This window comes from Phocoena phocoena, chromosome 6, assembly GCF_963924675.1.
Source record: "Phocoena phocoena chromosome 6, mPhoPho1.1, whole genome shotgun sequence".
Classification (NCBI taxonomy): Eukaryota; Metazoa; Chordata; class Mammalia; order Artiodactyla; family Phocoenidae; genus Phocoena; species Phocoena phocoena.
The window spans coordinates 72582754-72596721 of NC_089224.1; the positions used below are offsets into that span (position 1 = coordinate 72582754).

The 13968-nt window shown below is 41.7% G+C and overlaps 1 protein-coding gene across 4 annotated transcripts in view; it reads left to right on the forward strand.

Annotated features, from left to right (window-relative positions):
- The first annotated feature begins 11589 nt into the window (after window positions 1–11589).
- VPS13A (vacuolar protein sorting 13 homolog A) overlaps window positions 11590–13968 on the forward strand; it is a 231975-nt gene continuing 229596 nt past the window's right edge. For all 4 annotated transcript variants that reach the window (XM_065879497.1, XM_065879498.1, XM_065879499.1 and 1 more), the window contains exon 1: window positions 11590–11689. In XM_065879497.1, coding sequence (XP_065735569.1) covers window positions 11590–11689 — 100 coding nt within the window. The remainder of the gene's footprint in view (window positions 11690–13968) is intronic.

A 13968-nucleotide genomic window follows, 5' to 3' on the forward strand; every position in this document is an offset into this window, starting at 1 on the left:
TGATACAGCCACTATGGAGAACAGTATGGAGGTTCCTTAAAAAACTAAAAATAGAATTACCATATGACCCAGGAATCCCACTGCTGAGCATATACTCTGAGAAAATCATAATTCAAAAAGAGTCATGGGGCTTCCCTGGTGGCGCAGTGGTTGAGAATCTGCCTGACAATTCAGGAGACACAGGTTCGAGCTCTGGTCTGGGAAGATCCCACATGCCACGGAGCAACTGGGCCTGTGAGCCACAATTACTGAGCCTGCACGTCTGGAGCCTGTGCTCCGCAACAAGAGAGGCGGTGATAGTGAGAGGTCCACGCACTGCGATGAAGAGTGGCCCCCGCTTGCCACAACTAGAGAAAGCCCTCGCACAGAAACGAAGACCCAACTCAGCCATAAAAAAAGTCACGTACCACAATGTTCATTGCAGCACTATTTACAATAGCCAGGACTTGGAAGCAGCCTAAGTGTCCATCGACAGATGAATGGATAAAGAAGATGTGGCACATATATACAATGGAATATTACTCAGCCATAAAAGGAAACGAAATTGAATTATTTGTAGTGAGGTGGATGGACCTAGAGTCTGTCATACAGAGTGAAGTAAGTCAGAAGAGAAAAACAAATACCATATGCTAACACATATATATGGGATCTAAAAAACAAAAAAAGGTTCTAAAGAACCTAGGGGTAGGACAGGAACAAAGATGCAGACTTGAGGACATGGGGAGGGGGAAGGGTAAGCTGGGATGAAGTGAGAGAGTAGCATTGACATATATACTCTACCAAATGTAAAATAGATAGCCAGTGGGAAGCAGCCGCATAAGCACAGGGAGATCAGCTCGGTGCTTTGTGACCACCTAGAGCGGTGGGATAGGGAGGGTGAGAGGGAGACGCAAGAGGGAGGGGATATGGAGATATATGTATACGTATAGCTGATTCACTTTGTTATACAGCAGAAACTAGCACAACATTGTAAAGCAATTATACTCCAGTAAAGATGTTAAAAAAATAAAAAAATTTAGAAATAAATAAATAAAAAGAAAAGTTGTTTAAAATACTGATTACTTCAATTTGAAGATTAATTTGGAAGGATTTTATGTCAAAAATTCCACTAGATGGTGCTCTTTTAACTTCCTTAAAGGAAAACTGACGAAGTTTGAATTTGTAGCTGATGCCTGACTCAGCTAATTTAATGGTAACAAAACCAAATTAGTGCATCTGACTCAGAATTCCCTTGGATATAAAAAGCACAGGATATAATCTAAGAACAGTATAATTGTGATAACTAATTGATGAAGACTACTTTTGTTAGCAGTGGAAAAATACCATGATTACTTTCAAGGAAGAGATTCTGGGAATATTATGTTGTGCTCTTTAGAAAATAAGACTTTATACAATGTGAACATTGAGAAATTTTAGACACTATCAGGTTTTACTTAATAAGTGCTGAATTTATAAAATGTAATAAGTTTAATAAAAAACACACTACTGATATACATAAGGCTCAAATTTCCCAATAGCCTGTTAAAAATTAAAATCTATCCTCAATGTGTGACAGTATGAGTGAATTATATATGTAATATGATATAACACAAAACTGAATTGTATATATAGGAAGCACATATGCTATCTCTACATGACACAGGCAAGGTTACTTATTAAAATATTGGAGCATACTACAACTTCTATATCACATTCATGTGTGTTCATGTGTATGCAGACTGAGAGGCAAGAGATTTGTTTGCTCATAGCCCCACATACATGCCTATGCTGTTAGTTAACAGCATATCTTATCAACATTGATAGAAGTACATAAACTTAGAAAACAGGTTTACATATAGTTGGTTAAATATCCATTTATAGGTTAGCATATTTCCAGGTAAGTAGTTTTAAATAAAGGATGCAGAGACAAACTGTGATTAAAACAGCAAAAAATAGAATATGTGGAGGTGACTGTTTGGTTTATTTATGGATCAGTTAAGATTCTTACCAGGAATTATGTTACACCGTGATGATAAAAGCATATATTAGAACAGGAAACATTCATATACTGCAAAAGTACAAAAATAATGTGGACACTTGTTGAATTGATGAACCCTCATTAACAATGAATCGTTATTTTAATATTGAAGCTGTGTGTGTTTATGTAGTTGTTAAGTGTTGACATGAACTTAATTTTCTAAATAAAAGCATATTACTGATAACATAAATTCCGAGTGTGGTAGTAACGCTTTTGTTTTTAAAATCAATTCTATTAAAGTGACTTCAATATCAAAAAAACAAACAACCCAATCCAAAAATGGGCAGGACTTAAATAGACATTTCTCCAGAGAATATACAGATTGCCAACAAACACATGAAAGGCTGCTCCACATCACTAATCATTAGAGAAATGCAAATCAAAACTACAATAAGGTATCACCTCACACTGGTCAGAATGGCCATCATCAAAAAGTCTACAATAAGGCCATAAAACAATGAGGTAAAACAAAACAAAACAAAAAAAGTCTACAAACAATAAATGCTGGAGAGGGTGTGGAGAAAAGGGAACCCTCTTGCACTGTTGGTGGGAATGTAAATTAATACAGCCACTATGGAGAACAGTATGGAGGTTCCTTAAAAAACTAAAAATAGAACTACCATACGACCCAGCAATCTCACTACTGGGCATATACCCTGAGAAAACCATAATTCAAAAAGAGTCATGTACCACTATTTACAATAGCCAGGACATGGAAGCAACCTAAGTGTCCATCGACAGATGAATGGATAAAGAAGATGTGGCACATATATACAATGGAATTAGTCAGCCATAAAAAGAAACAAAATTGAGTTATTTGTAGTGAGATGGATGGACCTAGAGTCTGTCATACAGAGTGAAGTAAGTCAGAAAGAGAAAAACAAATATCGTATGCTAACACATATATATGGAATCTAAAAAAATAAAAGGTTCTGATGAACCTAGGGGCAGGACAGGAATAAAGATGCAGATGTAGAGAACAGACTTGAAGACACGGGGAGGGGGAAGGGTAAGCTGGGACAAAGTGAGAGAGTGGCATGGACATATATACACTACCAAATGTAAAATAGATAGCAGCTGCATAGCTCAGGGAGATCAGTTCGGTGCTTTGTGACCACCTAGAGGGGTGGGATAGGGAGGGTGGGAGGGAGTCGCAAGAGGGAGGGGATATGGGGATATATGTATACGTATAGCTGATTCACTTTGTTATACAGCAGAAACTAACAGCATTGTAAAGCAATTCTACTCCAATAAAGATGTTTAAAAAAATGACTTCAGTTAGATATCTCTTAGTAGGTGAATCAAAAGACCTTGCAAGTACTCACCAACAGCTAAATTTCATTGAGTTTTCTCAGTTTTTATCTTTTTTAACATCTCTACAATTTTGATATTGTTGCCCACCTCTTCTTGCTATAAATCCTTCTTGGATTTCTTTGTCATCCCACTCCAAGCATACTGGTTCCTGTCCTTGGCTTCCTACCTCATGTCCATTTGGCTCTTCCCTAAATGAGAACGTTTCCTCACTGTTCTATTCTTGGCCTGCCTTTCTTTCTTTACATTCCTTTACTCCTGTGTCATCTACACATTGAATGTAGATAATTGCTTCTGTGTAGGAAGCTCTTAAGTGTTCATCTTTTGTCCTGGACTCTCACTGGGGTTTCATTCCTTAATTTCTAACTATTTCCAGATAAATTACACTGTGTCCTGAATATTTCCCCCTAGATTTCAAATCTCATGGAATCAAGCAAAAACTGAACTCCTTATCATCTCCTATAAAAGCAATGCCTCATTTTTATATTTCAGCTATTATGAATGACAAAATCTTGGAATTATTTTATTTATCTTACTCACCATATTTAGTCTCCAAGGCTCCATGCCTTTCTATTTGTTTAAACTGCCATGACCTAGTTGAGATCCATAGTTGCCGCCTGCCTTAATCTCAACAATGACGTCCTGGTGCTCTCTAACTCTGGACTGTCTCACCCCACTCCATCCTGGTCAGTGCCTCCTATCTGTATGTTTCAGGTTATCTGCATTAACAGGTAGTTTGGGTAGAGTAGGCAAGACAGAGTGACAGTGAGTGGCCTTAGAACTGCACACTGAGGTGGCTTAGGCTCTGGGAAAGGGCTTCACAGAAGCGGCAACACGCACAGGGTCACACAGCCTCCAATGCAGCCAATGGTTCACAAAGGGAGGATAGAGAATAGAAGCAGGAAATCGAGACAGTGGTCAATATTCAATAGTCCAGAGAGGCAAAGAATTCATATCTGGGAGCTCTTTCCAATCCTGTCTAAGGCTCAGGAATGGAGAGGCTGCGCCTCTCACTGTCGTGGCCTCTCCTGTTGCGGAGCACAGGCTCCGGATGCGCAGGCTCAGCGGCCATGGCTCACGGGCCCAGCCGCTCCGCGGCATGTGGGATCTTCCCGGACCGGGGCACGAACCCATGTCCCCTGCATCGACAGGCGGACTCTCAACCACTGCACCAGCAGGCAAGTCCCCTGACCTGTTCTTGACTAACCTTGATCCTTGGACTCATTACATATTTATAGACTGACAGGTGCTGCCAGTCCTGACACTTAATCTGATCTCTGGCCCTGAGTCTGGCTTCTTTCCTCACCCACAGTTTGCATTTACTCCCTTTGAGGATACTGCTTTCCTCTCAGCCAAACATCTCCCTGGGCACAGACTCAACTGCAGATGCTGACTCAGCTCTCTGCAGAGAAAGATATATACAGAACTGTTAATTAGGTATAAGATTGTTAGATAATGAAAGAGAGAAAAGAGAGCTCTGAGGTATTTCGGAGGTAGTTATTCCAGGAAGTGGATATAACCCCAAGGATTGAGTGAGTAAAGGGACAGACTTGGAAACTTAGAAGAGGAGTCCTCGAGATGAAACACGGACCTCTGAGGAAGCTGTGTCTCCAAGCTGAGAGAAGCATACTTAGGAGGAGGAACAATGAGGTTGGTTCTGATGTCTCTGAGATGGTGAGATGATACTGATTCTGCAAGTTGCGGAAAATGCAAGGCAGATTCAGGTGCTGCTGTTGGCTGAAGAAGGGTTGCTGGGGTGACAACAGAAGGAAGTAGCCAGGCAGCTTCATGGGGAGCAAACATAAAGGAGCAAGCCTCTTCTTCCCCTTCCAGCCCCTCTAGGGCCCCCTTTTGGCAAAACCTAAATAGGAGCCAGCTGCCAATGCCCAATGTGGTTTGCAATGTGCCCCAGCATCATAGAGCTGCACACCGAAGTGTAGGTCTGGAGCTGATTGGCAATAATTCAATACCGGGCAGGTATGCCTTTTCTTCCTTCCACAAATATGTGAGTGTCTACCTTGTTCTAGGCACAGAGGATAGAACAATGAACAAAACAATAATATTTTCTCCTCGAGTAGCTTACATTACATTATATTATATTATTACATTATAATGAGGAAAGATAGGTGGACAAAAAATAAGTAAAAACCATAGCATGTCAGGTGGTAAGTGCTCTGAGGAAAGGTAAAGCAGAGAAGGTGATAGGACAGCTGAGGGGTGGGAAGGGCAGGTATCAAGGTTAACCAGGCTGTTCAAGGAAGGGTTGAGCAAATGACACAGAGTAAACAAAGATGGAGGGACTGAGTCACGAAAATATGTGAGGAAAGAGCTTCTAGATAAGGGTTGGGTGGAGGGGAAGGCCGATTGTGTCGGGCCTTATCTGCCATCAGAAGGGGTGTGGCCATTACCATGGTGATATGGGCCGCATGTTAGCAGCTTTGGAGCACAGAAGTGACACGATCTCATATGTTTTTGAAGGATCCTTCTGGGTGCTCTTTTGAAATTAGATTCTCCTCCCTGGATTCATCTTGGCCCAGCCATCAGGAACCTAATTCTGGGTCTAGAGTCTGGCCTTCCAAATGCATCCTTTTTGTCTCTCTGTACCTGCCTTTCATAGTACTTCAGTGGGCGCCCAGCCGAGGTTCAGATGCCTCTTCTCCTGGGCCTGCAACTTCACTCCACAATCACGGTCTCTGTTTTTTGTACCCTCTGAATAGCCTCTCCTGCAGTTGGTCTTGATATATTAACCTACATCTCTGGTGGTATGCTCAGCCTTGTGAGAGTTGGGGGTGGCTTCTTATCCAACATTTGTTCATTCTTTCAACAAATATAAATTGAAAACCTACTATGTGACAAGTACTCATGTACTGAGGATAAGACAGTGAACTAGATACATCAGTGCCCTGTTCTAGAGGTGGCAGTGATGGAGGAGACAAAAATTTTAAAAACCTGTAAAGAAGATAATTTCAGAGAGTGATAAATGACATGAAGATAACAAGTTGGCTATGACAGAGTATGACAGCTGGCTACTGGAGACTGAAAGGTCAGGGAAGGCCTCTGATTAGGCCTTAGATATTTGAGCAGAAACCTGAATGATAAAGCAGTCAGCCATGTGAAAATCTGGGGTCAGCAAACACTGATGGGCGTCAGCATTTGAGAGTCCTCTTAATCTGGGAAATGGTCATCTGAGATATTTAGAGCCAGAGGAATGTGCTTGAAAATCCCTTATTGTACATCTCTCTCTCTCTCTCTCTCTCTAGTATTTTACTGGGACCACAGGGTAATTGATATTTTAACGCTTTCTGATAAGACATCACATTCAGATACTTTTCTTTCTCAAATATGTGAACTAAAATATTACCTGCCGTATCAGTAAACAAAGGATGTTGCAGCCATCAAGCCATCACGTTACAGCCACCCAGGTGGTGAGCCCTGAGGGAACTCAGGATGGAGACAAAGGGGCTGTACCCTGCCAAGTCCATCTAGCAGTCAGCTGCTGCAGCTATCCCCTGACGGTGCACCCTGAGGAAACTCAGGGTGAGAAAACACAGGATACTGACCCCAGGCAGCTGAGGTGCATATCAAAGGAATGATTTTAGTGAGCCCAGACCCTTGCATCTTCCCATACATAGAAAAGTGCTAAGTTCCTTAACTTGAGATAGCTACTTTTCTTTTATTAACAGTAATCTTTTGATGTTCCGACTACTTGGTCTTTTGTTGCAAAAACTCCTATATATAATGGCTCTCCCCCTTGCCTCTTTGGAACAGTTTCTTAGTGTTATCTGAGATGCTGTGTCCCAGGCTTGAAGTCCTCAGAATGTCTGTCAAATTCTCAACTTTTAGGTTGTGCACTTTCTTTTTAGTCAACAAATATTTTACCAAGTATCCTGTGTAGGGATATTAAAGAACCATGTGGAATCTCTTGACTCAGGCTCAGCTGATACTCAGGTGTATCCCTTATTGGACCCCAAATGAGCAGAGCCTTTTAAAATATTGTTTCAAGATAAGTATATTGATACATTCATAGAAAGTTGCAAAAAAATTTCAAGGAGTTCCCACATCCCGTTCACCCAGTGCTCCCCAAAGGTAACATCCTGCAATACCAAAACCAGGAAATAAATATATGGGTACCATTCATGGTACCAATGTTTATTCAGATTTCACCAGTTTTATGTGTACTCATTTGTGTGTGTGTGTGTACAGTTTTATGCAATTATATGTAATCATTACCACAATCAAGATGCAGAAGTGTTCCAAAAACATAAGGTCCTTTCCTTCTATCCATTTGTAGCCACATCTATCCCTCCACCCCATACCTGACCCTTGGCAACTTCTAATCTGTTCTCTATTTCTATAATTTTGTTATTTCAAGAATTTTTTATAAATGGAATCATAGTTTTCACTCAGCTTAATTCTCCTGAGATCCATCCAAGTTGTTGCATGTATCAATAGTTTATTCCTTTCATTGCTGAGTAGTATTCCATGTTATGGGTGTACAGCATGGTTTGTTTAACCATTCATCTGTAGGAAAACATTTGGGTTGTTTCCAGTTTTTGACCATCATGAATAAAGCTGTTATGAACATTCATGTATGAGTTTTTGTGTGAACACATATTTCCCTTTCTCTGGGATAAATGTCCTGGAGCATAACTGCTAGTTCAGCTGGCAGGTGCATATTTATTTTATTATTATTTTTTAGAAACTGCTAAACTGTTTTCCAGAGTGACTATGCCATCTCACTTTCCCACCACTGATGCATAAATGATCCAGTTTCTCCACATCCTCACTAACATTTTGAGTTATCCCTTATTCTTTTCATAGCCATTCTGATAGGTATGTAGTGGTAGATCATTTGTGGTTTCAGCCATTTCCCCAATGGCTAATGATGTTGAGCATATTTTCATGTGCTTATTTGCCACCTGTATATCCTTTTCAGGAAATGTCTGTTCAATTCTTTTGGCTGACTTTTGAGAATTCACATATGTTTGTATATCAATTCTCCACCAAGATTGGGACCTTGCTTACAAATTTCAGTTGGCTGTTATTCTAGGAAGAGCAATTCATCCATGTGCATATGCAGTTTCCCGAAGCATTACAAAAGAATATCCACTATAATGACATTTCCAGTACACCCCTCTTCACCAGTTTAGAAGAATAAATTAAGTTTACATCTTCCTTTTTTTTTTTTTAATGTTCCAAGTATACAGCATATAGTTGAATGTAATGAAACTCAATCTCCTTGGTTCAAAATCTCCAAAGCTGATTTGTTTTAGACTAAAAGCATTTCAATTAGTATGAGTAAGAGAAGTGTTATTATACTTGTTTCGTAGTTATCTTCTTACTTTATTTAGACAGATTTCTTATTTTGGGAAAAAAGATACATGCTCACTGTAAAAGAAATTTTTTTAAGCTTGAGAGAACAGAGAAAATACATATTATCCGAAGTCTCATTGTCTAGGTAGAGATAATCACCGTTAACATTTGGTGAGCATACATCTAGATTTCTTTCTGTATATATATTCTCTGCACACTTAAAACACATCCACAATTTATATAATTGATATATTATTCTGCACCTTGTTTCTCATAAGTGTATATCACTGACTTCTTTCCATATTAGTATAGATCTTCATTTTTAAAACGTGCATAGTAACTCATTGTGTGTGTGTGTTTACTTAACCATGTTCCCTATAATGGACATTTAGATTGTTTCTAATTTTTTGCTATTATAAACAATGCTTTAATGAATGTGCTTGTGGGATAGCTTGTTGAATATTTATAGTTATTTTCTTAGAGTAAATCCCAAGAAGTGGGATTGCTGAGCTAAGTCATATGCATGTTTGTGCACATATATATATATATATATATATATATATATATATGTCAGTTTGTACATGTTTACAAACTGCCTTTTTGAAAGATCGTGTTGATTTAAATTTTCACATACACTACCTGGGTAAGGTTCTTGTAAATTTCTTAATCTTTTCCTTGTGTCTCCCTTCTAACAAATTTCTCTCTTTTATTTTTTTCTTAAGGATTGGAACACATATCCAAATGACTTTTGATCGTTTATAATTTTTTTTTTAACATTTTGGTTTATTTCTTGTCCTTTTTTCTATGGACTTTAATTTTCGTTTATAATTTTTAAACTGCTAACTGAGATAGGAGTGCAGGGCTTTATCAGGCTAGGTCAGGAAAAGTCCTGTAGAATGGCCATCTTCTCGACCTTTTCCTCCAAAAAACCTTTCAGGAACCTGGTGTATTTCAATGGCTTTGTTATCTGAACATCTAGCTTAGTTCCACAATAGTGACCTCACATGGGGAATGATAAGGACGAGCAGCATGGCAATGACATTAACTTGTGGACAGAGGAATTACAATTAGGAGGGAAAAAAATGTCCACCTAACACTAGGTAAGAATTCAGTTACAACATGTGTCTTCTTTTTTATTTCCAACAGTTTCTCAGAATTTTCCTCATTGTTCTCTTTAGCAAATAAAAGCTGATACTTCTAAAATTTCAGCAGCAGACTCTCCCTCACCCCAATTCCACAGTATTTTCATGGATTGTAGAAAACTAGTGTGACGTGTTTGCAAGACACTTAAGGCATATTTTTGGAGTGAGTTCTAGAAGTTCCTGTACTTTAAATTTATGGTGCTAGATATAACAGTGGAATTTTCTATCTACTGTATATCTGGCTTCTTATTAATAATAGTACAGTAGCAAAATACCTGATTATAGAAAGCTTTTCCTTTTTCTAGGCATTTTAGCTTCTATTAATTTCTCTGTTCAGGTATTCTGAGCTGGATTTCCAATGTCATTAGCCAAATGCAAGAGAAGCAGGTGGGATGGTGGAGTGGAGTCAGCCAGAAGTAACAGGTTCCATCTGTTTCTGCAGAAAATTAGTTGTGTCACCTTGGACGAATCCCTAGCATTGCAGCTTCATTATCTTAAAGACCGAGAGATTGAATTGTGACATAATAAAGGCCCTTCAAATATGAGATTATATAAAAATAATTCATAAACTCATGTAAATATAACATTTTACACTGTATTTGCCAGGCATTCTACTTGCAAAGGAAAACCTTTAAACCTTAAAAAATCTGGATGACTATACACAAAATGCGCTAAAATGATACAAGAATAGAAAGTCATCATTTACCATGCAGAAAGAAAAAGTTTAAACTACACCCCTACATCTTAAATCCTTAAGAGGGTTATTAATTATAGTTCTCCAAACTTCACATCCAGCATCTCTGTGACCTCAGGCCTTTGGCCCTATTTCTATATAAGACCAAACGCGGGGGAGGGAGTGGGTCTGAAAGCGCTCTAATTTTTAAGGTCAGCCATTCTGTGTAAGCTCAGGGGTATCTAAGTATTTTTTAGAAGGCGCTCCGCAGTTTCCGGGCCGGTTGACTCTCTAAAGAATGAAAGACGGCTCCGTCTACATAACTTGACCAAAAAAGAGTGTGATCTCAGATGCAGGGAAGGGGGCGTGGAATTACAACCCAGAGTTCACTCTTTACTTCCCTCTCTGGATTTGCAGCCCGGGAAGCTAAGACACCAACGGCGCGTCCTCGCCAAGCGCTCGGAGGGCCGGGCGGGGCAGTTACAGGCACCGAGGCACTCAGGGGCGTCGGACCCAGGAAGCCGGCAACGCCCGGGCTCTGCCTGTACCTGCGAATCTGTAATAAAAAGTGGGCGCTCCCTGGGACCCCCTCGGGATGCCTCCAGCCTAACAGAGAAAAGGCTAGAATCCGACGCCTGCTTCACTTAGGTTTAGGACCTCCCCGCCCGGGTGGGGGCGTGTCTCCTCGGTTAGGGGCGGGGCGTTCCTGGCCCGGAGTAACCGCTGCGACCCCTGGCGCCCCGTCCTCGTCTCCACTCCCGGCTCCGGACTGCCGGTGGGGCGGGGTCGTAAAACGCCTGGGAACTCCAGGTACTCGTCCCGTTGCCAGGCGATGGGGGGGAGGAGGAGGGGCTGAGGAGAAAGAGCAGCGGCGCTCCGCCCGACAGGGGAACACGTAGGAGAGGCGGCCGCGCAGCCGCCCTATTACCCTTCGGGGCCTCCCGCTCCGACCCAACCCTGGAGCCTGAGCTGCGCATGCGTCGCGCGAGCGGCCGCCTCCGCCTCTAGCAGGGCTCGCGGCGGGGCTGAGCGTCCGGACCCGCGGTCGGAGCCGCCCAGGAGCCGGTGAACCGAGTGGTCTCGTCAGAAGGGCACGGGAGGGCAGGCGCACGAAGAAGGAACGGCTGAGAAAAATGGTGTTCGAGTCGGTGGTCGTGGACGTGTTGAACCGGTTCTTGGGGGACTATGTGGTGAACCTGGACAAGTCCCAGCTCAATCTGGGCATCTGGGCAGGTAACGAGACCGCCGCTGCCCCTCCATCTCGCCTCCCTCCCGGGATCCCGTTGCCGGAGCCCGGCCCAGCCTTCGTGGGGCCTCGGGCCCCTCGCTGCCACCTGCCGCCGCCCTCGTTGGGGTCAGATTACATAGAGCCGGGCTGCAGTTGCAGGGCCTCCGCCGGCAAGTTATTTTTTTGCCGGAGGGGAGTGGGGTCTCGGGTGCGGGATGAAAAGGGCCCCCTTTTTCCGCTGAGGGGACCCGCAGTGGACTCCAGGGTTCTGGAGTTCACATTCCACAGAGGCGCCCTTTTCTGCCTCTCGCGGTCGGGTTTCAGCTGCGCTGGGCGAGGGGCGGCCACGAGACACACCTGGACTTGGTCTGGTTCCTGTCATTTTACCCCCCTTGAATTGTGACGGAGGCCCCGGGCAGCCCACGCAGTGTCGCACACCGCCTCGCACGTGAAAGCAAGGCGCTGTGACCGAAGACGCTCTCTTCCTTCCTCGCCCAGTCTCCGGGTACCGCTAAACTGTGCTGGTTTCTCGGCTCCCCTTTCCGGCCTCACCACCTGGAGTCCCGGTGGCTCGCCTGGGTTCGGCTGATAACACAGAGTGAAAACTCCTGGGCAGAATTACTCGAACGGTTGGTTGTGTGTTTTCAATTAACGACCTGACCCAGCAGGGTGTCACGGTTGTTAAAGCTTTGGGGTTTTGTGGGTCACAGTGAGTTACTGAATTTTTTAAGAAACTAGGTGCGCTGTGCAGCATCTCAGACCTATAAAAGACGGGAATGAACTTGTCCTTAGGTTGCTGAGATGGTGAAGGACCGACGCTTTACTTTGTGTCCGTTTATTCTGGTGCGCTTCCTTATTTGGAGTTTGATTTTCAGTGCTTCCACTGTTTTTGTATTATACTTTTATCTATTTTAAACACCCATTAGAAATTAGATTCCTTTTCTTTATGAAATGCGTCTCCCAGGCCAAAGCTAGAGTTACTTTTTGTGTGTGAGTAGTATATTGTTTCTTATTTTTAATTTTACTGTTCTTGAATATGCCCCTGCAGCCTTCTTCTAAAGTACTTATTTATCTTAATATTTCTCCTTTATGAAATAGTGTAAATAGGTAATTTAGTTTGATAAAACCTCTTGTTACTACTGTTGGCATCTAGTACCTTGATAGCGAGTGGGACTACAAGAACTAAGGACATAAATGCTAGCTCATCACTCTGACTAGTACCGGAAATTTGCAGATGGTTTAAACTGTGTTGCTTCTCATTTGCAAAATAAAAATGATGAAAGTGGTCTCCACCTACCTCATTAGGAAGCCTTGAGAACATCGTGTTGTGCTTTGACCTATACTGGAAAATGGCTTCTACATTCAAGGTGGAGGTTTGTGTGGAGTGTGATTTATCAACGGATTTGTTCATTTAAAATTTGCGTACACTAAATTCAGTCTTGTGATGTACAGTTCTGTCAGTCTTGACAAATGCAAGGAAGCAAGTATCCACCACCACAATCTTGATACAGCAAAATTACATGAAGACCTCAAAATTTCCTCTGCTGCCCCTTTGTAGTCTCCCACCCAACCCCCATCCCTTCTCCTGGCAACCCCTGATCTGTTTCTATCCCTACAGTTTTGCATTTTCTAGAGTGCCATATAAACAGAATTATGTGGTATGTAGCTTTTGGGGTCTGATTTCTTAATTTCACTCCTTTCACTTATACAAATGGATTTGAGAGGCATCCATGTGTTGCATGCATCAGTATTTCATGCCTATATTTTTGAGTACTATTTTATTGTATCGATGTCCTGTAAATGTTTATCCGTTCACCAGTTCAGGGACATTTCAGTTGTTGGTGATTATGAATAGAGCTACTATAAACATTCATGTATACGTTTTTGTGTGGACATAACTTTTTATTTCTTTTTGGGATTTCGAGGTTCCATGGTAAGGGAATACTTAATTTATATGAAACTATGGAACTGCTTTTCAAGTGGCTATACCATTTTGCTATCTCACTAACATTGTATGGGTGTTTAGTTGCTCTACACTCTCACTAGCACTTAGTATTGTCATTTAAAACACTTTTTTTTTAGCTTTTCTAATAGGTAAATAGTGGTAAAGCCTTGTGGTTTTAATTTGTATTTCCTTAGTGATTGAGGGTGTTGAGCATCTTTTCATGTTATTCCTTGCTGTTTGTATATTTCTGTTGGTGAAATGTCTGTTCAAATCTTACTCATTTTAATTGGATTATTTTTCTGTTGAGATTTAATTCACATACCATTAAATTCACCCTTT